At 35.1% G+C, this 25,061-nt stretch overlaps 6 protein-coding genes across 6 annotated transcripts; 1 reads left to right on the forward strand and 5 right to left on the reverse strand.

Moving 5' to 3' along the window:
• Positions 1-8,446: 8,446 nt before the first annotated feature.
• LOC132182112 (uncharacterized) lies at positions 8,447-8,890 on the reverse strand. Its single transcript, XM_059595312.1, has one exon. The coding sequence runs from the start codon at positions 8,888-8,890 to the stop codon at positions 8,447-8,449; it is 444 nt and encodes a 147-aa protein (XP_059451295.1).
• A 2,161-nt stretch (positions 8,891-11,051) lies between these two features.
• Positions 11,052-11,589, reverse strand: LOC132182114 (uncharacterized). The gene has a single exon (XM_059595313.1). It carries the CDS (start codon positions 11,514-11,516, stop codon positions 11,052-11,054), a length of 465 nt encoding a protein of 154 aa, XP_059451296.1. The 5' UTR covers positions 11,517-11,589.
• Positions 11,590-13,931: 2,342 nt separating this feature from the next.
• On the reverse strand, positions 13,932-14,378 carry LOC132182115 (uncharacterized). Its single transcript, XM_059595314.1, has one exon. The coding sequence runs from the start codon at positions 14,376-14,378 to the stop codon at positions 13,932-13,934; it is 447 nt and encodes a 148-aa protein (XP_059451297.1).
• LOC132180476 (uncharacterized) lies at positions 14,276-16,747 on the reverse strand. Its single transcript, XM_059593314.1, has 2 exons — positions 16,389-16,747; positions 14,276-15,811 (listed from the first exon to the last, which is right to left on the reverse strand). Exons 1-2 carry the CDS (start codon positions 16,636-16,638, stop codon positions 15,657-15,659), a joined length of 405 nt encoding a protein of 134 aa, XP_059449297.1. The 5' UTR covers positions 16,639-16,747; the 3' UTR covers positions 14,276-15,656.
• A 702-nt stretch (positions 16,748-17,449) lies between these two features.
• LOC132180475 (large ribosomal subunit protein uL22c-like) lies at positions 17,450-19,746 on the reverse strand. Its single transcript, XM_059593313.1, has 2 exons — positions 19,407-19,746; positions 17,450-17,963 (listed from the first exon to the last, which is right to left on the reverse strand). The coding sequence occupies exons 1-2, from the start codon at positions 19,654-19,656 to the stop codon at positions 17,587-17,589; spliced, it is 627 nt and encodes a 208-aa protein (XP_059449296.1). The 5' UTR covers positions 19,657-19,746; the 3' UTR covers positions 17,450-17,586.
• A 976-nt stretch (positions 19,747-20,722) lies between these two features.
• LOC132180474 (suppressor protein SRP40-like) lies at positions 20,723-24,824 on the forward strand. The gene is made up of 4 exons (XM_059593312.1): positions 20,723-20,952; positions 22,163-22,530; positions 23,338-23,380; positions 24,213-24,824. The coding sequence occupies exons 1-4, from the start codon at positions 20,829-20,831 to the stop codon at positions 24,731-24,733; spliced, it is 1,056 nt and encodes a 351-aa protein (XP_059449295.1). The 5' UTR covers positions 20,723-20,828; the 3' UTR covers positions 24,734-24,824.
• Positions 24,825-25,061: the final 237 nt, after the last annotated feature.

The following is a 25,061-nucleotide window of genomic DNA, read 5'->3' on the forward strand; positions in this document are numbered from 1 at the left end:
TCTCAAATATTAACCCTTAATAGAGATGATGAATGCAATAATCACATAGATTTCATAATATTGGCCGAATGAAGTGCATATAAACTGTTTACTCGATCAATTATTTTAGAAGTTTTGTCGAAGATGGAGTAGAATCCACACTTGAAAGTTCAAACAAATCAAAGTGGGCCATTAGCACTTGAAATGGAAATTCCTTTTGTTTTTCTTTTTTTTTTTTCAGGAATAAAGGTATTTATTTACTTTACTATTCGCCGCAGTTTTACTTTTTCTCTAGGATACCAGGGCCGCCTGCCAATATCAATCTCGGACGCCTGACGTGACGAAGCTGACACATGCCACCGACCTACGTGGCGCGAGGAAGTTGGTTGCTTGGGCGCCTTTTCCTTTTCTCATTTATCTATTTTCTTTTTAGTTTTTACTTTCAGCCTCAGGGGTACTTGAATCGAAAATTGTCTGAGGGCTATTCTTTTTTTTGAAAAAAAAAATATCGTTAGTTCTTCTGGAATTTGGGGGCGCACGTGTCGGTCTACAAAGCAAGTAGAATTCCTCTCAAACCATGAAAATTTCATTACTACACAAGGACTTACATATTTCCCATCATTTTTCCACTACGTGTCATCTCTCTACTCTTCCTCAAGTTCTTTTATTTTCTCACTTTCTATTTTTTTTTTTTTTGCTATTCAATACCCAATAAAGACAAAAAATACAGGAAAAATATATCACATGATGACTTGATCATTAAATCATATGATTATATAATAATAAATAATACATATATAATATGACATAACTCATAAGTCATAAGTCTACAAGTTAATCATATGATTCATGTACAATGATAATCACAATTGATTCAATTGAATTAAACAATATGTTACTTATAACTACAAGTCTACAATTTAATTAAAGCATTATTAGATACTTTAGGAATTTAGGATTTAGGAGTTTGAACATTGCCATTTACCATTAGATATTAAGTTCAATTCAAAGAAAAAAGATTATAAGTAAATATGATAAGAATTTAAATAATTAATCATATGAATCATATGATATAATTTAATGAGACTATATGATTATATAATATCAAATTAAGTAATTGACATTAGATTCAACAATGTGTTACTTATAATCACAATTGAAGTATTAATGTATTTTTTGAACATTTTTTAGAAAAAGAAATTTAACCATTTTTTGAAAGAAACAAAAAAAAAAGAAAATTAACAATTTTGAACAATTTTGAATTTTATATATATATATATATATATATATATATATAATTGCTTATAGTTATATTATATGCATATTGAATAATATAAATGTATAAGATAAATATTTAACTATATGATCCAATTACAATTCCAATACTTAATCAATTATTCATGTACAATGACAATGACAATGTGATTCATATAATATCAAATTAAGTAATTGACATTGGATTAAACAATGTGTTACTTATAACTACAATTGAAGTATTTTTGTTTGTTTGTAAGTTTATAAGATCAACACTTAATCATATGATCCAATGACAATTCAAATATTTATAGCAATTGGGCCCAAGAAGATATTAAAAATACAAGAAAAAAAAATGAGGGTAAAAAAAAGCCCAAAAAGCCCAAAAAAAAGCCCAATTTTAAAAAAGCGGTTAGCGGGCGGTTATCTATTTCACTAACCGCTAACCGGCCACTAACCGCTAACCGCTAACCGCTAGGCGGTTAGCGGTTGCGGTTAGTGAAATTTACTAACCGCTAGGGCGGTTACGGTTAGCGGTTATTGCCACTAACCGCTAACCGTAACCGCCTTTGCACCCCTACCACACAACAGTACCACCATCGGAGAAGTGGCAGAGGAAGGCTGCATAAGGATTCTGGCCACAGTGCATGGATCCGGTCAACAAAATAATGGTAATTAAGAATCATATCTTTTTGACTATTAGGAGTAATATTGTATCCTCATGGGCATGGGAATTCCACAATATACACCATTAACTAATTATTATCTCCAAATTAATCAAATATACCGTTTGGGTAATTGACTTGTAATTGTTGCATCAGAATGAACGAGTCAATGGTTTGATGAATAAGACAAAAATTTGCAGACAAGATGAAATTTGTTGCTGAAACCATGAAAAGCTTTTAGGCATGCCAATTTGTTTCCTTCGTTCATTTATTACTGCGGCCAAATGCAATGCAAGGTAATTGTAGCTTTGACGTGACAACATTTACCCCCTTTTACTGCCCTTTCGGTTTCTTTTTTAATTAATTTTTAATGTCATTCGTGCCGACAAAATCACTTCTCTATACATTTTGCGCCGAATACGCCGAATTCTTAAGTTGCGCCGAATACGCCGAATTCTTAAGTCAAGATCCAGAAAACGCTATCCACGTCTGTATTATAGGACTTCAGCAACAGTAGTCAAATGTGCAATTATAGTATTTTTTAAAACTGTTTATGAAGAAACTTATTTGAGACTTGGCGCCGATTTTGTAACATCATCATAATTCACCCACTTAATGTAAGACTTTAACTTTTCGGAATGGAGATTCAATTATGATTTTATAACTTTTCGGAATGGACTTAAACTAATATCTATGTCCCACCTTAAGTACGCTTTAATAAGCCTATTTTGGTTGGAAGCAAATTATAGCACGCTCTCCATACAAATATTTTCATTGCATCTAGAGCATTCATTTTCCATATCATCTTTCATATTCTGCGTTGATAAGATATTCTCAACCCTTCTCCTTTTTTTCCTTTTAATTGCCTTTTTTTTTTTTTTTCTTTTTTTTTTTTTAATAAGCACTTCTCATCGAAAACTCCCTCTAATTAGAAGTGCATAGCCAAATTAGTTGATCCTTTTGTTGGTAAGGGATTAAAGTTAATTGACTAATAACATAAGCCTCTTCCTCTCTAAACACTGCTTAATTTGATCAATGGTAAATTCCACCATCTTAAATTCCCATCACCCTTGCATCTTTTGCTATAATTCTTCTAGGTGATTGAATTGAATAAGTGGTGGGAATAGGTAGCCATTTATCTTTCCATATTGTTACTATTACACCATCTCCAATTCTCCATATTAGACCAGCTTTGAGGAGATCACAAGCCTAGTTAATACTTCTCCAAGTAAAAGAGAGTCTTTTCCCCAGCTTAGCTTTCAGAAAATTCCCCTTCTAATATTACTTTAATTTGCCTTCTTGATTCTAACAGCCCAAGTATCTAGATTATTAATCAACCTCCAACCTTGTGTTTGAAAGTAATTGGCAAGTTGATGCATTAATCTCTTAACACGAAACTGTCATGTGATTCTGAAAGCCCCATTAATTATTTTTCAATTCATCCGGTATATCTTAGACTCATTTGGTAGTTGAAATACACCCATGCATGTTGTAAGTGATTATAGCTTGAATTGCCGCTTTTAAGAGATTTTTTTTTTTTTTTTGCTCGAGTAAGGAATTTGACCTTCCAGTTGTTCAATCTGTTCCAAATCCTATCCCTTATACTTTGAAAAGCCATGATTCTAGATTTTTCAACCAATGGTGGTAATCCCAAATACGTCTCATAGCTTTGTGTAGTTTGGATTTTGGTAATCGCCAAAATTTGATCCTTAACCTCGTGACTAGCATTCCTACTAAAGAAAATCGAAGTTTTCTCCTTATTAACCTTTTGTCGCAAGGCCTTAATTCACTTTAATTTGTAAAATATCAAACAAGCTCTCAAGCTCTCATAAACATAAAATAGATGATTTAGGCCCCCTTTTAGTAAGAGGTGTGCCTAACAGAGATTCAATAGCCTCCACCTGATTAAGTGGGAAACAAAGAGCCTCATCGTAAAGAATAAATAGGTAATAAGGGAATAAAGTGTCCCCTTGCCTAATTTCTCTTATTGACTTAATAATCCATGTAGGTTGATCATTAATTACCAAGTATTGAATCTGATATTGAGTTGATACATGTCATTATCAATCTTTTCAATTTTGAAGATAAATTTTAATGCCCTAGTAAACTCAAATCTCAATTTTTTTTTTTTTTTTTTTTTTTTTCAAAGAAAGACAAACAGATATCTTTTTGCGACAGCTGTCTCTCACTCTTAGGGATGAAAATGCGGTTACAGTTAGCGGTTATTGGCCAAAGAGGTTAGTAAAATCCACTAACCATCTACGTGGCTAACCGGCGGTTAGTGGTTAGTAACTCTAATAACCGCTAATCATTTTTTAAAAGAAAAAAGATTAAAAAAATTCTAATTATTTAAAAAAAAAATCAAAATGATGTCATTTTTGTGGTAATATGATAATATCATACTACATATCACGTCGTTTCTAGATTTTTATACATTTTTATATATATATTTAAAATTTTAAAAATAAAGACGACGTTGTTTCATATGTACATGCGGTTAATAATTACCGTAACTACTAGACAATTAGCGGCGGCTCGCCTTTTCACCCTCCTAACTCTCACTATGCTAATAATTAATTGAGACTTGCGGCTCTTTCTCGATCGATCTATATCTTATTTTTCAACACGAAAGACAAAAGTCCTTTTATTGTAAGACATAAATGTCGGCTGGCAATGAGTCTCCTGCTTGGAGGAGAGATATTGATAGGCTAAAAAAACGCCAACGTAAAAGCTCTCGTGCAAGAACAATAATATATAATTATAGCATGGGGCCACGATCGTCGACCACCTGTGACTTGATGATATAGTTCCAAGTCGCGTCAAAAAAAGAAAACTAAAGTGTAACGGGATAATTGGCCATTGGGCAAAACAAAACAAGATGTCAAGAACGACCAGGAATATATATATATGGGACTTTGGTATATTATTTACATTTTTTTAATGGGTAACTGTAATCTAAAATCAACAGTATTAATAAAAAGTATATACAACAAATGAGAACATAGTGCGTTCAGAATATATTTTCTACATTTTTATTTTATATTAATGCTTTCAAAAGTATCTCAAGCCATATTAACAACCTTAAAAAGTTTCTATCTGTATTTATAGGAAACTATTTTAGCATATATACGATACATAAGAACGTTAATTAGTATATAATTTGTAGAAGGTGGACTACCTAAGAAGGAAATTTCCATTAATTGGAAGATCTTATTAAGCTGATCAGGAATTAATGGCCGGTGGTCAAAAGTATAAAGCATTTAGATTCATCTCAGAAGTACTACGTGACTCATCTTATATATAGTGTTTTTTATTTATTGAGTATTTTCTAGTGCTAATTTTACATGGGAGAGATGGAGAAGATAATTAAATATATAGTTGAAATTAATGAAAACATGCTTTTGATCATAATTAAGACAATATGAATTGAAGTTACCAAAATCATGATACTAATAATTACATTTACATGTGTCTCATGTGCATGAGTCATGCCTAATGATCAGTCTGTATCGTGTACTTGTTAATTTCTGATGCATATCGATCATATTATCATGAGAGTGGGAGAGAGAGAGAGAGAAATCGAATATATGTCAACATCAGCTTACAGTTACTTGCAACGACTTGGTCGCTCGACACGTTACCGCAAAAGCTACAGCGTGTGAATGGAGCTGTGGACATGAAATTAATCCTTGTACATATATACATATATATATATATATATATATATATATATATATATATATATATACCGTCTTATAGGATGTGTTAGGTATTTGATAGTGACTTGAAACAGTAACAAGATTTGATTTGATTTGATTGATGTAAAAAAAAAAAAAAATTATATTCTGAATGTATCGAGTGCTGTCAAATCAAAGCAAATTCTTTTCCAAATATGATTAATCAGTACTCTTAAATTCGGCGAAAAAATATGATTAATTAGTACTCTTAAATTCGGCGGGGGAGAATGCGCCAGCAACGACCTTAGGCGGTTGGCATGTGTTACTTGCTTTGAGGTGTCCTAAGTAACATGTCATCACGATTAAGAATGAATCAATGAATTGCGTTATTAGAAATTTTGCAGAAATAAACATGCAACAAAATTTCTCCAAACTTGATTTTGGGAGATAATCCAACCACCCCCATCTAGCTTCAATATATATATATATATATTTTGGGTATAACCGAACCACCATAAAAATATATATATTTTTTTTTATAAAAAGCGTTTTTTGTGTGGTATATACGTGAAAATAATTTTGAATGTATGCCTTTTTTGAAAAAGTGTTATATTTGTGATATAAACGTGAAAATAATTCTGAATGTTTTATGTATTAGGAACATGGTTTTAGGTTAATGTGTTTTGAATGTATGCTTCTTTTTTTTTGAAGTGTTCTCTTTGTGATATACACATGAAAATAATTCTGAATGTTTTATAAAAATAAGACATTAATGTACGTATCAAGTAAATTAAAGAGACTCAATTCCTCTCAAAATCCCTAATTCATTGCTATATTCTTAGTCAAAACAAGAATGCTAATTTTAGCAGTTCCCGGTCTCCGGGCCATCGGAGTTTTCAATCTCTTGCTATTTTTCATTTAGGTAGTCCGGCCATCACCGATTAACCCGTACTAAAAATTCATCAACAAAAAATAAAAATAAAAACGATAGACATAAAAAGAAAAATTTGACAAAGAAACCCGGCCATCCTTTTGTTGTTTTTTCTTCATCTTCATCGTTGATGCGGCTCTTTAATTATCAGCCATTCATTACAAATGAACGGTTGTAATTGAGAGATAATTGTATACCCCTATAATTCGTAAGACTTGCTGGGATCTCAATTCGTGTTGCTTCGGCTACATCATGCGTTTGAAAGTTGTAGTGAGAGAATAAAATGGCTTGGAAAATGCTACTTTCACTACAAAAAAAAAAAAAAAGGCCATTTTTTGATGTGGCAAACAGTAGGAACTTTTTGCCACGTCAGTTAATCCTGATGTGCCAAAAGTGGCACGTCAACAAATTTTTTTTTGACGTGCCAAATACATTTACTGATGTATTGAAAAAAACACATCAGTATTTACTGACGTGTCAAAATTGACACGTCAGTAAATTCGAATCTAATTTAATTTTACAACATTTAAAAATAAATAACTAATTAATTTTATATTTGCTGACGTGTCAATATTTGACACGTTAGTAAATACTGACGTGCTATATTGACACGTCAGTAAATACTGCCGCAGCTATATTGACGTGCTATTTTGACACATCAGGAAGTTTTTTTGACGTGCCAAAAAATGACACGTCAGAATTTTCTGACGTGTTGGATCTAACACGTCAGGAATTTTTGACGTGCCATATTTGGCACGTCAGAAAATTGCCAATTCCTGACACCCACAAACTTGAAGCGTAAAACAAGTCAAAAATGCCCCGTCAGTAGGGTTTACTGACGTGTCAAACAACCTGACACGTCAGGAAATCCACGTTAGTAAAAAATCCTTTTTTTGTATAAATTTATTCTTTTTATTTTTTATTTTTTATAACAACAATTTCAATTAAAAACCAGAAGAATTACAAACATGCCATCAATGGAAAGAGGGAGAGAGAGGGAAAGTGTATCTTTGCCACTTCAAATTGGAATATAGAGGGGTCGAAAAAACGTGAAAATGCAATTTAAGTACTCTTGCCATAACCCAATATGCTACATGACCAAATTCTGTGTATTTTTTTAGCTTCCCAATAGGAAGAGGCTGGAATATTAAGAGAAACGTACAGCATCAGCAGTAAGATTTTCAATATGCCAGTACTGTTGGACATTAATGGAAGGGTGTTGCAAGGAAAAGAAAACAATCAAAGAGTCCCCTTCCAACGTGAAGAACTTGAGCTGCGTGGAGGATGTCAGGGAGGCAGCAAGGACTGCCGTAGCTTCACCGAAAGTGGAAAATGCAACTTTATTCGTTCTTATCTTTTGCTTTTTTATATCGCATAAATTAAATAAAAAGAAGAATGTCATCTGACCTTTTTCTTTTCTTTCAATGAATTATAATATATTAAATTAAATAAACAAAATAAAAGGCACAAGTACGTCATGAACTGGCTCCCCAGGAGAACAAGAGCTAGCTAAAAGGATATAAACCAATCACAAGAAAACACAAAGAACACCTAACCGACAACAAGATCCACGACACAGCAATACATCTGTATTCTGTTAATAGAGACATCCTTGCTCAGACAACAGCCCTGAATTTCTCTCTTAGAAAGGATAGATGAGACTGGCATGGATGGCTGCACTCTTTTCAATAATCTTAAATCTGTTTGTCTTTTTCATTTGTTTGAGTAAATGTTGTGCTGTGTATAGCTCCCTTGTGATGGCCACCATAATGGCCCTCTCCTTTCCATATATCGGAAAGTATGATTGCTGTGTACATATACACTCTCCGACAAATCCATCGATCATAGGATATATAGCTTGCTTATCATTAAATTTAGTTGACAAAATGTTGTGAAAAAAAAAAACAATATATATATATATATAAACTTAATTAGATAAGCTACAAGATTGCCTTAGCCATCTCTAAAGCATGAAAGAAGAGCACCCCAGCAGAAAAAGGCACACTCAAAATAACAAGCGCCGCCATCCCTAATGCCAAACTCGGCCTAATGCTCAACAAATAAGACTGCAACAGCCCCACCGCCTCACAAACATCCTCGTCGTACTGTGTGTAGTATTTCTTCTCCCACTCCATCCAACTCGCAGGTGGTTCCTGGCTCATCTCTGACATCTTCAACTCCCTAATGCGCATTCGTAGCAATATCATGTTCTCGTCCACAATCCTCCCCCCATAATCTCGCCGTCCATGCTGATCTCTTCGGCCTCCACTCGCACTCATCACAATTAGTAGGCCGCCATTAACAGGCTTTCTCCTGGAACCTGATGGTGATGACCAACTTGGCCCAAGTGGAAGCGTGGCGGATGAAAAGTTGGTTGCTTGCATTGATATTGCTGATAATTTTTTATTTATTTATTTATTTTGGCGAAGCAAATAATTGTTGTGACGCTAATCATGAAGAGATCGAGGGATATATATAGATAGACGTAGTCGAAGAAAGCGGTTAATTTACGTAACAAAACAGAAAATCTTATTAAACAAGTTAAGGTTGCACGTATGTATATATGTCGAAAACGTGTTGATCGAGTGCCAAGTGGCTTATATAACAACGCGTGTTATAATATCTCACTTTACAAAGCGTGTACGGACGCGTGTATCTTGTCTTAGGCACCAAACTTTGTCGTAAAGAAAACGAGTAAGAAAAGAAAAGCACTAAACATGGGCGATGATTCTTATCTCGGACAACCTCTGAAGTTGCGTTGAAGAGATGATCACTTGGTAAGTTCGATCGGCCGGGGATCGATAAAGCATATAGCATAATGTTGAGATCCTAAAGTAGGCAAATGATCATGTCATTTTCCATCATTCTTTCTTGGAGTGTTGGGTCCTAGCTTGGCGGAAACAGAGAGGACAAAATTAACAGGTAAGAATCCACTGACTATATATATAAGCCTGAGTGGCCAGTATACCTAATAACGATTCACGCAATTTATTAAAAATATTAGGTGTTTTTTTTGTGTTTTCCTTGTATTTTTTTTTTTTTTGTCTTAGGTGAATATTATTTTTTAAAAATTAAACCAAGTGAAAGAAATAAGAGAAACTTTTTATTTTTTTATATTTTTTTTATAAAATAATATCCATTTAACTTTTTTTTTTTTTTTTTTTTTTGCTATAAGCATACATTGAGTCCCCGATTCCCTTGTAACATAAAAATAGATCTTCTCATGTTTATTCTTTTTCTCCTTCAATTAATTTATAAACAAAGCAGGCCAGTGGCTCTCCTTCATCCCTCGAAGTATACTCTAATGATCAGTTGAAGTCAAGATTTGATTCAAAATCTTCATACAAAGCCAAGAAACTTTGCTCTAATTATCTTTCTAGCTAATAATTTTGTGTTGATATTTTAAAATGTAGTAATACATTTACATAATCATATATGTTCAGACTTATTATCTGCCAATATCATCATCAGCTCTATGGCTTTGTTTGCCAATGACTTGGAAAAAAAAAAGTGGTTTGAAATTGTAGTAAGATTTGATTGATGTGTGAAAAAAGTATGAATATTTGATATGAAAAAAGTGAAAAATTTTGTTTTGTAATGATTTTTTTAGTTGAATAGTAATAAAATGCGACTGATGTGATGTAAAAAATAAGAAAGATAAAATTGAAATTGAATTTAAGATGAATAGTTTGAGGGGTTTTATTTTTTTCATCAGCAAACGCAGCCATAATTACTTACAACAGCCAGCTTGCGTGTGAATATGAAATTTAGTGTGCATGTACCTCGTACACACTTTGTCTTATTCTTTTTTCACTTGCCTAGTGCTGTCAGATCAAAAGAAATTCTTCTCGAAAGATGATTAGAACTATTAAACGGGATCGGGGAGAAAAGAATAAGGGGGTGTTTGGCAAAGGGGATGGCCTAAACACTGTAATTGATGTGAAAAAAAAAGTAAGAATATTTAGTATAAAAAAATGAAAAAGTGGTATGAAAAAGTGAAAAAGTTTTGTTTTGTAGTGATTTTTTTATTTGAATAATAATAAAAAGTTAATGATTTGATATTAAAAGTGAAAAAGTTAGAATGTTTTGATGTTGATTTTTTTGGGAAATAGTGATGAATAGTATTTGGGCCAACCCCATCCCCATTACCAAACAAAATTAATAATGCACTAGCACCTTCCTCCTCTATTGTCACCCCCCTGGCCTCCTCACTCTCTCTCTCCGATTGATGAGCACTTACATATGTTTGTCTTTTTTCATTTGTTTTACTATATGTTGTGCTGTACGTAGTTCCATTAATCATGTTACGGCAATCATGTAACCCGCTTTTTTTTTTTCTTTTTTTTTTTTTAATTTGATTACATAATAATAATAATAATAATAATAATAATAATGTAAAGGCCACCCACCATATAAATATATGATACATATATAGAGTTGTATTTAATCCGTCATGGGATAGCTTGCTTATCATTGAATGTAATTGACAAAATGTTGTGAAAAAAAAAACAATATATATATATATAAACTTAATTAGATAAGCTATTATAAGATTGCCTTAGCCATCTCAAAAGCATGAAAGAAGAGCACCCCGGCAGAAAAAGGGACACTCAACATAAAAAGCGCCGCCATCGCTAACGCCAAACTCGGCCTAACATTCATCAAATAAGACTGCAACAGCCCCACCGCCTCGCAAACATCCTCGTCGTAATGTGTATAGTATTTCTTCTCCCACTGCATCCAACTCGCAGGTGGTTCCTGCTGGCTCGTCTCCAACATCTTCAACTCCCTAATACGCATTCGTAGCAATATCATGTTCTCGTCCACAATCCTCCCCCCATAATCTCGTCGTCCATGTTGGTGTCTTCCTCCACCGCTTGCAATGATCACAAGCCGCGGGCCGCCGCCATTAACAGCCTTTGATCTCCTGGAAGAACCTGGGGGCGATGATGATGATGACCAAACTGCCCCGAGTGGAAGCTTGGCGGATGAAAAGTTGGTTGCTTGCATTGTTGGAGATCCTAGCTAGGTGATCTTGTCTGTTTTTTGTTTGGCCAACCAAATTAATATTAATCCTGAAGATCGATAGGGAAATATATATATGTATATATATAAGAGGTTAAGCTAAGGTTGTGTGTCGAAAACGTGTGGAGTGGCAAGTGGGGGCATCTACGACAACGCGTATTACTGTTCGTGTCTCAGTTATGGCAAAACGCGGACTCGTGTGTCGTGTGGTGTATGGTTCAAGAGTTCTTCAAGAAGTTCTTGGAGACGGTCGAAGTTGGCTTACTTAATTAAGAAGTAATCTGTCTTGTCTCGTCTTGTCTTAGCCTCTTTAGGCCCCGACTCTTTAATTATCGTAAAGAAAACGAGTAATAAAAGAAGACAAAAAGGTAACAATCGACGGCGACAACTTTTGAAGTTGCGTTGAAGAGAACACGAATGTTGGAAAATGCTTACGATTACAATAGTTGATTATAATAATTGGAATTTGGAGAAAATTAACAGGTAAGAATCCACTTAGGAGTTAGGAGTGTTGTAGAAGGATTCAGCTGGCAATTTTTAATTACTAATTACCTAATACCATCATCATCACTTTCCTTACTACTTTCGCCAATAAAATAAAAATTAATTAGGGTTCATTCATACTCATGTTTAAGAAGCACAAGGAGAGGGTTTAAGGGGTCATAGCCCCTCTGGGGTGAAGATAAGAATTCAGTCTAAAACATTGGGTTGGATTGATTTTTTTTTTTCTTTTGGGGGGAGGGGTGTCGTTTTTAATAAAATAAAAATACCTATAAAATTTTTGTTCTATTTCAAATTTTTAGAGGGGACCAACTACCAAGGCCTGGCCTCTTAAGATTGCCCTCTATCTCTGCTCTGCCTTTCCTCATACTGAGGTTCTTATTTCTATCGACTCCCAAAATCTTGAGATGTCCCCTTGAATTTTGATGTCATTTTTGTTTTTTAACATATTGCCTTTTTTTTTTTCCTTCTATAAGCATACATTGATCCCTTATAACATAAAAATAGATGTCCTAATGTTTAAAAGTATTTTTTGGTTTTTGCTTGAAAAAGTTTTTTGATATGATATTGTAGAAATATATATAATACTATAATAGTAAAGAAAAGTTAGTAGAAGCATATAGAGAAGAAGAAACTGACAAAGGCCCTTAGAGCTACATCTTGATCGATTGTATTAATTATGTGATGTTTATATTACAATAGATTGTATTTATTGAGATTTTTTTTTGACATGTGGTAAATAAGGCAAGGTTAGCTACATAAGATAGGGAATCAATGGTAGACCTACAAGAAAACAAAACCAAGCTAATATGGAAATTATTCTAACATCTCTCATCAAACTTAAGGTATAAGCCAAATGTAGTAGTCGTAGGATGCTATTAGAGAACTATTGTCGCAGGAGGTGGCCAGAGGATAGTTGTAGGTGGCGGTGACCAAATGATGACTGTTGCAGGCTAGAGATAAGCTATTAGACGTGATCGCGAAAGCACAGGCCAGTGATTGGTTGTTGATGGCTGAAGTACGACTAAGTAGTAAGTTCATTTCCCCTTATTTGGAAAGATTTTTATGGGTCCTTCAACCAAATTTACCTTGCTTTTAGTTCTCCAAAACTCCCTTGGAATTCAATTTCTTTTCTTTGTTTTTTTCTTCTTTGAAACTCTTTTTGAACTCAATAAGAAAAAGAAATATGATCACACTTGAGGATCTAAGGGGCGGTTTTCCTGCCTTATGTAGGTCATTTAACCAAATTAAGGAGGAGCCGTCACTAAAAATAAGGTCGAAGAAAAGGATTTTGAAGGATTTCACTCAATTCAAACCCCCTTGGATTTGGCCAAAATACCATGCATGAATGATGAGTCACATGGAGGGAGTTTTTATACCAAGCTAGATCTCAAAGGTAAGTTATATATTTATTTATTTATTTCAGTTAACATAGATATGCTATAATTCATAGTTGATAGTTGGACTTTGTAGCAATTGTAATGGTTTTGAATAATAGTTGAATAATTGAATAATTGTAATAGATAATTGAATAATTGTAATAATTGTAATAATTGTAATGGTTCATATTGTAATGGTTTTGAATAATTGATAGTTGGACTTTGTTGCAATTGAAATTTCAAATTATTACTTAAAACTAGTATCAAATTCTAAGGTTATTATATTATTACATTAAAAAAAGGCACTGAAACATAAAAATTTATAGTTTTAATGATACCGACACCTTCCCGTATATTTTGTTTAATTAATGAACTGACTTTTAAAAAAACACATGTACAGTCGATTGAAAGAATCCTGTCGTTTCCCGGTTTAAAAAAAATGGGGAAAATGAAATTATATATACATATAAAATTATCCATACATTCAAATTCATAGACAAGAAGCACTCCAAGAACCACATCAACCGTGATGAACGGCAGAGAGGACCCCGTTAGCCCCCTCAATCAAGCGAAGCACAATCATGACCGTCGATGCCGGGACGCTCATGGTGATGAGCGCAAGCATCCCAAGAGAGAAGCTGGGCCTGGTGTTCATCAAATACGATTGCAACAAACCCACAACTTGACAAATATACTCATCATAGCACGTGTAATATCGCTTCTCCCATTCCGTCCATTCCTCCGGCGGCTCATAATTCCTCTCAATCATTTTCATCTCATGAATGCGTTTCCTCAGGATGATCATGCTTTTGTCGACCAAGCCTCCTCTATAGTCTCTTCCAGCAGCGAAAACCATGGCGCTCGATCTTTTCCCTTGCAAGAATCTCATTTTCTTACACTCTGGTTTTCCCAGCAGGGAAAATGGCAGAGGAGGATGTGCTGTGGAAAATAGACAAGTTGCTTCCATTGCTGAACAAAGTGGAAAGATGGATATGGGGAAGGGGTGGTCTCTATATTCATATTTATAGATATGAGGCCTCAAGATCTAACGTTAGCTAAAACTTTGTTGGGTTATTGACACGTGTCCTTTCTCCGCGTCTGGCCGTCTCCTTTTGGCGGTGCCGTGCATTTAGTTATTCTCTTCTTGGAAAGCTAGCCAGCAATAAGGTCGGCGCTTATGTATAAAGTGACCAAAAGATTATAATATAAGGAGAATTGAACGGTTGTAACAAGTGGAGTTATTAAAATAATTTGTTTGTTGAAGTTTTGGGCAGGTTTAACATAGGATATGCCGGGTTCCAAGGGAATTACATGTGGATACCATACGATACGAAAATGTGAGATCTAACACGTGTCGCTGCCTAAACATGTTTGATGATACTTGTATTACCAAAAGACAAAGTCAGAATGCATCTATAAGACTATAAGAGCCATGTGATACCTCCGTTCAGGGTGTTAATCTGGGGTGACTGGGTAAGTGCTAAACATCTTTAAGATATGATAATCAATTTCATTTAATATTGGCTCAAAGGAGGAGAGGTTTGAAATAGTGAATACCACTTCATGAGAAATGATCCTCAAACAGAATGTGCTATTCTTGGGGTTATAACCAATATGAATGTACTGCTACATGCCTAGATTGAAAAGGAAAATGAAATATATGTGCAATATACATATGACAAACAAATGATAGTAAGCAAGAGTGGAGATTCTTGGGTAAAAGAAGTGAACCATGTAGTTTGTAACACCCCCTTCCCATAAGAAAACGATATCACGTGTTGTTTGAACCATAAACGCAAAGATACAAGAATTTCATAAATCGAAATTCAAAGCTGACTAAACATCTCATTAACATCTTATGGATAGTACGCGGGAAATTGCCTGTTTCTACAGTTGGTCTCAGTCGTTCAGGCGACACGGTTGCTCAAACAAGGACGTCGTAGACGGTTCTACTGGCCAGTAAAACTAGAGTCGGAAGCCTTCACCTAGAAGAGGATTAAATAGGTTTCAATATGTTTTCTTATGTTAAGATTAAGTTTTAAGTTTTAATGGGATGAGATGTAGCAACAGGAATATGATGGTTTAAGTTTTAATTATAATGAGATGCTTGGTTTACTTTGGTTTTCAGTTTATGAAATTCTTGTATCCTTGCATTTTTTGTTCGAACGATGCGTAATATCGTCTTCCAACGAGAAGGGGGTAAAGGGGTGTTACATATTTAAATTGTGGAAGATTGTCAACTTCATCAATCATCATAGGAGGAATGAGGAGCCGCTGTACATCCAAGGTCAAAGGGATCTTCAGACCCACAGCAATGCCAGTATTGAAGAACTTTGCCAGAGCCAGGAGTGTCCATGGTGCCTCCTGAATATACACTCTCAAACTTCCTCTTTGTTTCTCCTGAGGGAGTAGGGGATGGAAACGGATGCAAATCAAAGCTAAATTAAACCTCAAAAGACATACAAAAGTAAACATGTAAAATATCAAACACAAATATGTATGCTACTGACAACTATTACTGACAATGTTTCACAACAGTAGAGATTTAAATCTCAGAACTTATTATTCTTTACAGTTTGGATTGTACTGGTTTCTGTTCCCAATAAATGTGATCTATTCATGATTTTGAGAATTTACAGGAGAAAAAATTGCACAAAAGAACAGGGAAACGGGGCCAAATAGAATTTCTACAATCAAGTTATCATTTCCTTAACGAAATTACATCACAATGAATACTTCCATACTAGTCATTTCATCAACAATTTCAAGAACTATTATAACAGTCTTTCAGCAACAAACAAATGTATGTTCAGATTCTGTTTTCGAATTCTAAAATTGTAAAAACATTCAACCACACCTGAATTTACACAATTCACAATAACATCCAAATTTCCCAAACATTTGATTTTTCAGAAATTTTTTTATACAAGAAAACGAAGAGCTAAAAGTGAAACAAATAAATTAATGAATGTCGTACCACCAAAGTGAGCAGTGTGGAAGCGGCAGGCGCGAGGGTGATTGAGGGCGGGGTCGTACTGGGTCTTGCAATTCTTGCACGTTCTCAGGGTAACTTGGTCATTCGGTTTCGCCGAGCATCGGATTGCGCGGATCGGCGGCGACTCAACGCTCGTCTTCGCTGTTCGTATTTGCCGGAATCGAGGAACAGCCGGTGGGCTTTGATAGGAGAGTAGCAAGCGAGCCTGTGAATGAGGAAGAGCTAGAGCCATGGGTCTCAGAGAAAAAACCCTAGTCCTCCCTCGCCTTTTCTTTTTTGATTTGCCTGAGAGAGAGCTTTGAGGAGCTGAAGAGTGAAGTGTGAAGAGGAACTTTAAGAAGATCCTGGTAAATCACTAAATTCAATTTTTACGACAACTTCTAGGCCAATTTTAACTTAGATGGTTTCTGCTTGATTAATTTCAGCGGTTAAAAAAAAAAAAAAAAACTAATTTAATATGTATTATTATGAAAACTTAAAAAAATGAAAATCTTTCAAATATAATATATGCTTTGATCATAAAATTTGTATCATTTAATTCAAAATTGATCACTAATTTAAGGACTTCAAGTTGGAATTACCGATATTCTTAGACATTTTTTTAATGATAAGGAACCCTTCAAGGCAGGGCCCTTTCGAACCCAATTTTGTCGGGTAAAATCTCAGAGACATGAGGCGTCCACAAAAATCATGTATTAAGTAATTGAAGTTCCAAGAGCCGGCCTTGTGATACTACACCAAACGAGCGATGATTAAAGCTAATCCTCATGATTGACAAACACAATACTAGGAGTAAACAGTAAGAAATATCGGGAGCAATCCATTGATTGCTGAAGATTGTCAACTACACTAGTGATCAAAGGAGTGAGCAACAGTGCATCAAAGGTAAAAGGGTTTCAGACCCACAGAAATCCCAGTAATTAAGAACCCTGTCACAGTCACAGTATTCATAGCCAATTTAAACATGAGTCACTCAAAACTCAGAAGAGTCTCATGAAAGTAGTGACAAAGGAAAAAGAAGGGTTAAATGCAATCTTCTAAAATAATTAAAAAGATATTGATAAGATTTAAAAACATAGGATTGCACTTACAATTCCTATGGAATTTACAACAGTTTGCATTTAAGTGGATATTACAAGCAGAAAACCTCAGGTTGAGATGGTTCTAAAAGTTGCATGTTTTACAAGCTTGAATCTTTCAACACAACAGTAATATGACAGGTGCGCCTCCTTATCGCACAAGCTCTTCCTCGAGCTTGAGGTCTAGGCTTTTTCCTCGTGGCACCCTCATTAACATAAGCTGTACTAACTATTAAGTTCGCTTGGTCCAAACCCAAATTGTTACTAGCATTTGCAGCAGCAGAATAAATTAATTTAAGAATCGGATCACATGCTCGGTAAGGCATGAGTTCTAGTATCATAAGTGATTCCTCGTACGAACGTCCCCGTATCTGATCAATTACCCTTCGTGCTTTGTTAGCAGACATATGTATGTGTCGAGCAATTGCATATGCTTCTGCAGAACCGCCCTGCTTAGTGTTCTTTGTTGTCACCGTCCCTGCAGTGTTAAATAATCACATTAAACTATTTTGTTCATAAGTGCATCAACTTTTGTAACTAATAAGTTTCTCCATTCCATTTCCATTAGATTTATAATACACAACAACATGAATAAAGTAACATGTCAACAAACTGAAAAATATGAATCATGACTTCAACATTCTCAGAAATGCATTCTGTATATATCAGCATACAGCCATAAATATCTCTTGTAGTAAACAAAATCCAACGTTTTTGTTTTTGTTCCATTTCTCACTGAAAAGCTTCTAAGTAGTAAGTTCATCCTCCCATTATTTGGAAAGATTTTTAAGCAACAACCAAAAGAAGTGTCATTACTTCAAATTTTGCAGACTTCCACCAGCATCTAAGTTACAAATGAGTTTTTGACCCCATCAATGGCTTTCTTTTATTATGATTATTGTTATTTTTAATAGACTATAACTTGCTTTTATTGCAGGTAATTTGTTTGATGTCACAGCATTAGAAAGCACAAGAGTCCAATAAGCAAGTGGATACAGATTAATGCTAAGTTGGCTCAGGAAAGTGTTGGAAGATAGCAGTCAATAAATTAAAATTTGAAGAGAACTTCACATGATCTAAGCCCTTTAAACACTGCATTCAAATTTTGATAAGGGATTTCAATTTTTACATTTTGATAAGGGATTTCAATTTTTATGTAGTGTGCCTCGGAAATCACCCTTTCAGTGACTTCTATAAAAAATTTTTCCTCAACACGAACCAGGACTCATTCAGGAAATCAAAGAGAAAAAAGATAATGAACACCTGTTGGCCACATGTATGAATTAGGGTACTTACCAATATGCAGGTTCTTCATCTAATATCTCCAATGCTAAGAACCTAGGAGCCATTTTCCTTCGTTTTATAACAACAAAGGAAAAGCATCTGCGCTATGACTCTAAAACGACTAATAAATTTGAAATTTCCCTAAAATCACTTATAGAGCCTAGTTTACATAGTTAGTAAGTAATGTGGGACTTAACACCCATAAATATCTTTATAAACCACTCTATGCAGGATACTCATCTTGCTAAAATGGGACTGGGGTGTTACAATTAATCGTTGCCGCTTCATATATTTGTCCAGCCGCTAAGGACTGATGAACAATTAATTACTCAGCATTTGTATTTTATCTCTTTCTGTATCTGCTTGATAATTGATTAGAGATAGTCAGAAATTACCCATCTTTTTGTCAATTTTGGCACATGTACATCCAGTTTGATATATACACCTTCTCTCGCATACACCCATTGGTTTACAAAATATCATATATAGCAGAATACATACAATGTAAATTATCACAACTTCATTTCCCAACTGAACACAAATGAAGCACCAAAATTCTCAGTAATCAAAACATAAACATACAAACTCAAATAAAATCTCAAGCCTTAGCAAATTGACAAGGGCTGAGGGGGGGTACCTTCAGATTCAGCAGTCAGAGTGCCGCTAGCGGTAGCGCGAGTGAGCACAGGGCCGTATTGGGTCTTGGAATCCCAGCAAGTTTTGAGGGCTACTTGGTCACTAGGCTTCGCCGGGAAGCTAATGGCCGAGAATCCCAGCGACCTTATGCCCGTCTCCGACGTGGGAGCTCGATGCAATGGCTGAGTCATCCGTGGGGTTTGATGGTAGAACGGCAAACGAGCCAGCGGATGAGGAAGCGTGAGAGCCATGGCCCAGCTGAGCGGAGCTGTGAGCGTGAGCTATGGCAGGGATAGGGTTTGGAGGATGGGGGACCTGAAATGAAGTGTCAGATAACAGTCTACAGAAAAAAGTAACGGCTCAGTGGATAAAGGAGTGGGTTCGGGTTCTGAATTGGGCTGGTGGGTTATGGATCGGACTTTGTCAGTTAAAGTTGGGCTAGCCTTTTGATTGGAGTGACACCGTTTTGACTAAGATCCGAATTAATCCAAATGTTGTGATTATGTAATACTAATGGTGGATCCATCACTAAATACTCAATTCATACTACTCTTATTTTATTGGGTTGATATGTCAATGCCCATCAATTTTTTTTTTCTTTTTAAATAATAATGGATCCGATGGTTGATGAGCACTTTCACATCTATCCAATAAAATGAAAGTGAATTGAGAGTTATATATATAACTTTACTGTTAGTTTCTTTGCTCGTAAACGAGTATTTTAATTGTCCATTGCACCTATTATAGGCAAAATGCCTTCCATAGAGTTATGGTGAGGCTTTGGCTTGAATCTACTCGAGGAGTGTTTATGATTCTCGTGTTTCATACGAAATCATTTAGACAAGTAATGCTATGTAGCATGCTTCGATCCTACCACTATTTTTAAATACGTGGCATTATCAATTCATTCTTAAATTAATCTTACTTAAAAAGGAAACAAATGTAATCATGGATTAACAATACCATATAGCATAGTAAGATAGGAGTAATGCTATAAGTAAGACTAGAGTCTTCCTTCAATCATTCCAATGTGATATGATTTTTAAAATTACCAATAATTTTTTTTTAAGAAAAAAACCCATAAGGATATTTTTGTCTTATTTAACAAATTTTATAGTCATTTTTATCTTTCTGGTAGCAGAGGATACAAGTTTGTTGTAGTTTGAGAAAACATTATGTGATTTGAAAGTTTAATGAGACTTTACAAATTGAGAAAGTCTAAACAGACTAAACAGGTGGCACGTTGAATGGTACGGGACTTTTCAAAAAATTAAGAACTAATAATTTTTTTAAACTAACAAAACGAACAAACTTACATCTGCTTCACAATGCCTCTCGCTGACTCTCTCTGTCTCTCTCTCTGACTCTCTACAACTGACTCCCCAAATCCCTAGAGTTTGAATTGGTTCCACAGGACAAAAAAATGGCAAAGAGCAGCAACAAAGAGGAGCCCAGCACTGCTCCACAGCCAGAGAGGTGGTACAACCTAGCCCTAGGACCTTCTTTCAAGGATCACCATCCCTCTTCCAAGTTTTGCACTTTACGTTGTAAGTCCCTCCATTTTCAATCAAACCCATTTCCTGGGTTCTATATTGTTTCCGAGAAAGCTGTGTAGAAAGAAAGGGAGACAAGAAAACTTTTTGGTGTTTTATGTTTGTTTAAGTTGCTTTGGGTTCAGAGTTCTGGGAAAAATTTGACTCAAAATTAACTCAGTTGGACCGAATAATTTATTAAACCTAAAAGTTTGAAAAAATTTAGATGTTAATTGCGATTGTGTTATGCTGAGTTTTTTTTGGTAAGAAAATTTTATAGTGAGATAAATGAGGAAGACTTTTTTTTTTTGATGAATAAAGAGGAAGACTTTGAATGTCAGATGAGCCAGGTTTATTATAAGATTAGTGCTTATTATTATTATTATTTTGAAACAGATTTAAGTTCAAATAAATAGTGGTTTTGTCATGAAACCGATTTTTTTTTTTTTTTGGATCTGTTTGGTTGAGAAGGGAAGGAGGTGAGAAAAAGAAAAAACTTCGGATTTGATAGAAACTTCAGGTAAAACTTACCTTAAAACCCGGATTACAAGGGAAGGGTTCCCTAGAGCTTATATACACATAGTTAAGATTGCATTTAAGCCTTGTGGGAGACTTAGGATCGTAACATACCATCACACTCAATAACTGACATCCTCGGCAGTCCACTCTATTGGTACTGATCCGATGGTAGCCTTTTCTCTTTTGACGGCTCTACTCAGTATTTAATGACTTAATATTATGTCCATATATAGTGTCAAGACATTTTAAGACAATTTAATTTAACCTACAGGGCACCCTCTCCCTGACTCTGCAACCCATTTGATCTCATAATCGACGAACTGCGTCCAATTTCATACTTGATGGGATGATTCTCTCTAATTCAAAATGATACAAACTTCAAGTAGAATTCACCATTGAAAACCGTCTTACAAATGGAAAGTACTAAAGAGCTTATATACACTAATACACATAATTAAGATTACACTTAAGTCATGTGGGACACTTAAAATCGTAATAGGATTCTTACAATTATTGCTGATTATAGTCTTGGGGACAGAAAATCTCTACTGAACTGTGCCTAATTGCTCTGCAAAGATGTAATTTGGTTGATGTATAATATACAAATGTATACATCTTTTATCAATTGCTTGTACTCTTTCAATAATCAGCTTCTATATATGAAAGGGTGTAAAAAGATATTGTCCTCACTTGTGTGTTTACCCAGATGAATTTAAACCAGCTTCAATTGATAAGAACCAATCCGGGTCACTCCATAAGAACAAGGACAACAGAGTTACAGTGGAATTTCACAATAACCAACATGGGAAGCCCAAAGTGAGCTTTGAAGGTATAAGTGAGGATTACAAGGAGAATGATGCGGTCTTGTTCTTTGACGGTCAGACCTTTCGGTTGGAGCGGTTGCACAGGGCAGTGAAGCGGTTGAGGCATGTTCGGCTGCCTGGTGAGTCTGCAGCTGCAGCTACCTCAGCCCCAACTGCTTTGGTTGGAGCAGCTGCAGAATCTTATTCACCACCACTGGATAAAGGGGCAAAAGTTCAGTCTTTGAACAAAGGCACGGTTCATCAAGTACCAGTGAGTTTTCTTTGGTTTTGCAATTCCTTATATCTCTTTCAAGGATAAAAACATCAAAAGAGCAAATAATCATCAGGTGAACTCTTTTATCAAAAGATGCAAATAGAAAAATCATCATTTTTATTTTGCATTGCTAGGGCTTGCATATACTAAACTTACTAGATAATGGTATTTTTGAAGTGCATATCTAAGCTCTTTCAATCTAAATAGCTTAGACCATTTAGACCATAGCAGACACGTAAAAAATGCTGGAAAACAAACCAGTTGCTCATGAACAACTCAGTTTGGTTTTTAAGACTTCTGTTTTAGATCATCGTTCACCACATGAGTACTGTGTTACAACTTAAAAGAAAATGTCAAAAAAATCCATCTTTATTTCGTGCTCTACAATCATTATCACTGTTTAAGTGTATTGAATTAGTTTGTAAATGTTTAAAACATGTTTGGTGGCTAATATGCATAAACAGAGGTAGGAGTAGAGGTTTTTAAAGAAAAAATTATATTAAATTAATTTGGTTAACCAGCTTAACAAAGCTCATAACATACTCCAGCTCGTTCAGGAAACTACTGAACCGAGTTTGAACATAATAATTACGCTCGATCTTGAGCTAAAATTCAGTTTGGGCTTGATGAAGAGTTGACGAACCAAGTTTGAACACATCAATGCGACATCTGGTTCATTTGTGATGAGGGAAGGAAGGTTGAAAAAGTTAGATGCAGTTGCTTGGCATTGTAATCCTTCTGTTTTTGTGAGTTCCTCTTCAATTCTATTAATGAGCTAAATTTCTTCTTTTATGTCATGTACAGGCTGAGTTTGAACGAATTGATGTTGGCAACTCAGAGTGCTTAGGTATTTCTTTATTTCTTTTATTTTCCCTCCTTATTTTCATATTTTGCCTGGATAAAATTTCAAGTGCTGTAGGCTAGAAAATGATCTATTTCTTTTGCATGCATAAAATTAAGGTTTAAGATTTTTGTAGATTGGTTTAGGGGAATTGGGAATTGCTGGAAAGTGCTTTTAAATGGAAAGGGGGTTTGGAGCTCTATTGTGAAAGCTCAATTTTGTTCAAGATGGCAAAACAATTAAGTTGAAAATTTTGAAACTTCAGTCAACTCTGGCCTTACTTTATGCCAAGTGTTTTTGCATGCAAATGAGAGTTTGAAATAGAAAAAATCAATCATTGTATTTGTATGTCATTTGAAACTCACATTGAATATGAAATTTAAAACATTTTGCAAGCAGAATTTTGATTGCTTAAGATCCCAGTGACAACATTTTTTTTTTTTTTTTTTTTAATTCTTGTTTATTCTTGCACAGACACACAAGGCAGCCATCCATCCACACACATACACATTCTCTACCATTTTTTGTCTTCATGCCCAAAGGTGCAGAACCTAACACTTATTATCTCTTCCTGCCTTTATATTTCAAATCAAACTTTTTTGTTGTTGTAAATAATGGATGTATGAAAATAAATCAATTTATCTACAAATCAGTTTGCAACTGAAAATGCAACCCTTTGCTAACGTGAATCTTTAGCACTGAGTAATTTTATTGCATCAAATGGCTTCTTTTTTCTGCATTAATTACCCTTTTTGACTGTTTTCTGTCTTCTTAAGTAAACATGGATATGTTTTCTCATTTATGTTAAAATGACCAACTTATTATCCTCCTGACCCAGGTGCGAAAGCTAAAAATGTGAAGGATGTGGATTATCCACCTTCACATCCAAATCCATCAACTTCGTCACCAGACTCCAAGGATTGTGAACTGGAGGAACATTTAGATATAATAAATGGTGACTCCGAGGATTGTGAACTGGAGGAACATTTAGATATAATAAATGATGATGATGATGATGATGATGATGGCTGTGGAACAGCTGAGAAAGAAAATATTACTAAACGGGAATTCAACACGGGTTTTGATATTAACTTACCGCATCCAGCTGACATGGATGATGAGATTGCTGAAGTAGATGTCAATGATGATGAAACAGATAAGGGCCCTAATGCTGCAGAAGCCCTTAGAGCTCAGGTGAATGCTGAGGCGAGAGAGGAGCAGACTTCGAGTGCCAGCAGTAGCAGTGGGAGTGACAGTAGCGGGACTGAAAGTGGGAGCAAGAGCGGGAGCGGAAGCAGAAGCAGTAGTAGCAGCAGTGATAGTGAAAGCAGTGATGGTGACTCTGTCAACTCAATCTAGTATGAACCAAGTGGATCACCTTGGAACTAATTTCTGTAACCTTGGTTGACATAATGTGGTTTTTGCATGGTCAAGAGCTTATTGAATTGAACATTGAGGCAAAAGAGTGGGAATGCGTCTCCTGGATCTAAACTTGACAGAGCTTTTATAAATGACTGTATGCTGAACACATTCTCTGGTTCTGGGTTGGCCATGTGAAGGTGACACCAGCTCTGGGAGTCGAAGTCTAGGAGCATTTCCAATTTCTACAAAAACGGAGCTTAAGTTTCTTGTTCTCTTTCCATTTCAGAGAAAAAGCAACATTGCAAACCAAGCTTGGCTCTAAGGA

The sequence above is a fragment of the Corylus avellana genome, chromosome ca5 (assembly GCF_901000735.1).
Source record: "Corylus avellana chromosome ca5, CavTom2PMs-1.0".
NCBI classification, from domain to species: Eukaryota; Viridiplantae; Streptophyta; class Magnoliopsida; order Fagales; family Betulaceae; genus Corylus; species Corylus avellana.

What these genes read in the sequence shown, in the direction of transcription:
- LOC132182112 (XM_059595312.1), bottom strand. Translation starts at nt 8,890, where the DNA reads ATGCAAGCAACCAACTTTTCATCCGCCACGCTTCCACTTGGGCCAAGT.
- LOC132182114 (XM_059595313.1), bottom strand. Translation starts at nt 11,516, where the DNA reads ATGCAAGCAACCAACTTTTCATCCGCCAAGCTTCCACTCGGGGCAGTT.
- LOC132182115 (XM_059595314.1), bottom strand. Translation starts at nt 14,378, where the DNA reads ATGGAAGCAACTTGTCTATTTTCCACAGCACATCCTCCTCTGCCATTT.
- LOC132180476 (XM_059593314.1), bottom strand. Translation starts at nt 16,638, where the DNA reads ATGGCTCTAGCTCTTCCTCATTCACAGGCTCGCTTGCTACTCTCCTAT. An exon ending in CCACACTGCTCACTTTGGTG is followed by an intron (nt 15,812 to 16,388) that starts GTACGACATTCA and finishes CTACTCCCTCAG; the next exon opens with GAGAAACAAAGAGGAAGTTT.
- LOC132180475 (XM_059593313.1), bottom strand. Translation starts at nt 19,656, where the DNA reads ATGGCTCTCACGCTTCCTCATCCGCTGGCTCGTTTGCCGTTCTACCAT. An exon ending in TCTGACTGCTGAATCTGAAG is followed by an intron (nt 17,964 to 19,406) that starts GTACCCCCCCTC and finishes TTAACACTGCAG; the next exon opens with GGACGGTGACAACAAAGAAC.
- LOC132180474 (XM_059593312.1), top strand. Translation starts at nt 20,829, where the DNA reads ATGGCAAAGAGCAGCAACAAAGAGGAGCCCAGCACTGCTCCACAGCCA. An exon ending in CAAGTTTTGCACTTTACGTT is followed by an intron (nt 20,953 to 22,162) that starts GTAAGTCCCTCC and finishes GTGTTTACCCAG; the next exon opens with ATGAATTTAAACCAGCTTCA. An exon ending in GCACGGTTCATCAAGTACCA is followed by an intron (nt 22,531 to 23,337) that starts GTGAGTTTTCTT and finishes TGTCATGTACAG; the next exon opens with GCTGAGTTTGAACGAATTGA.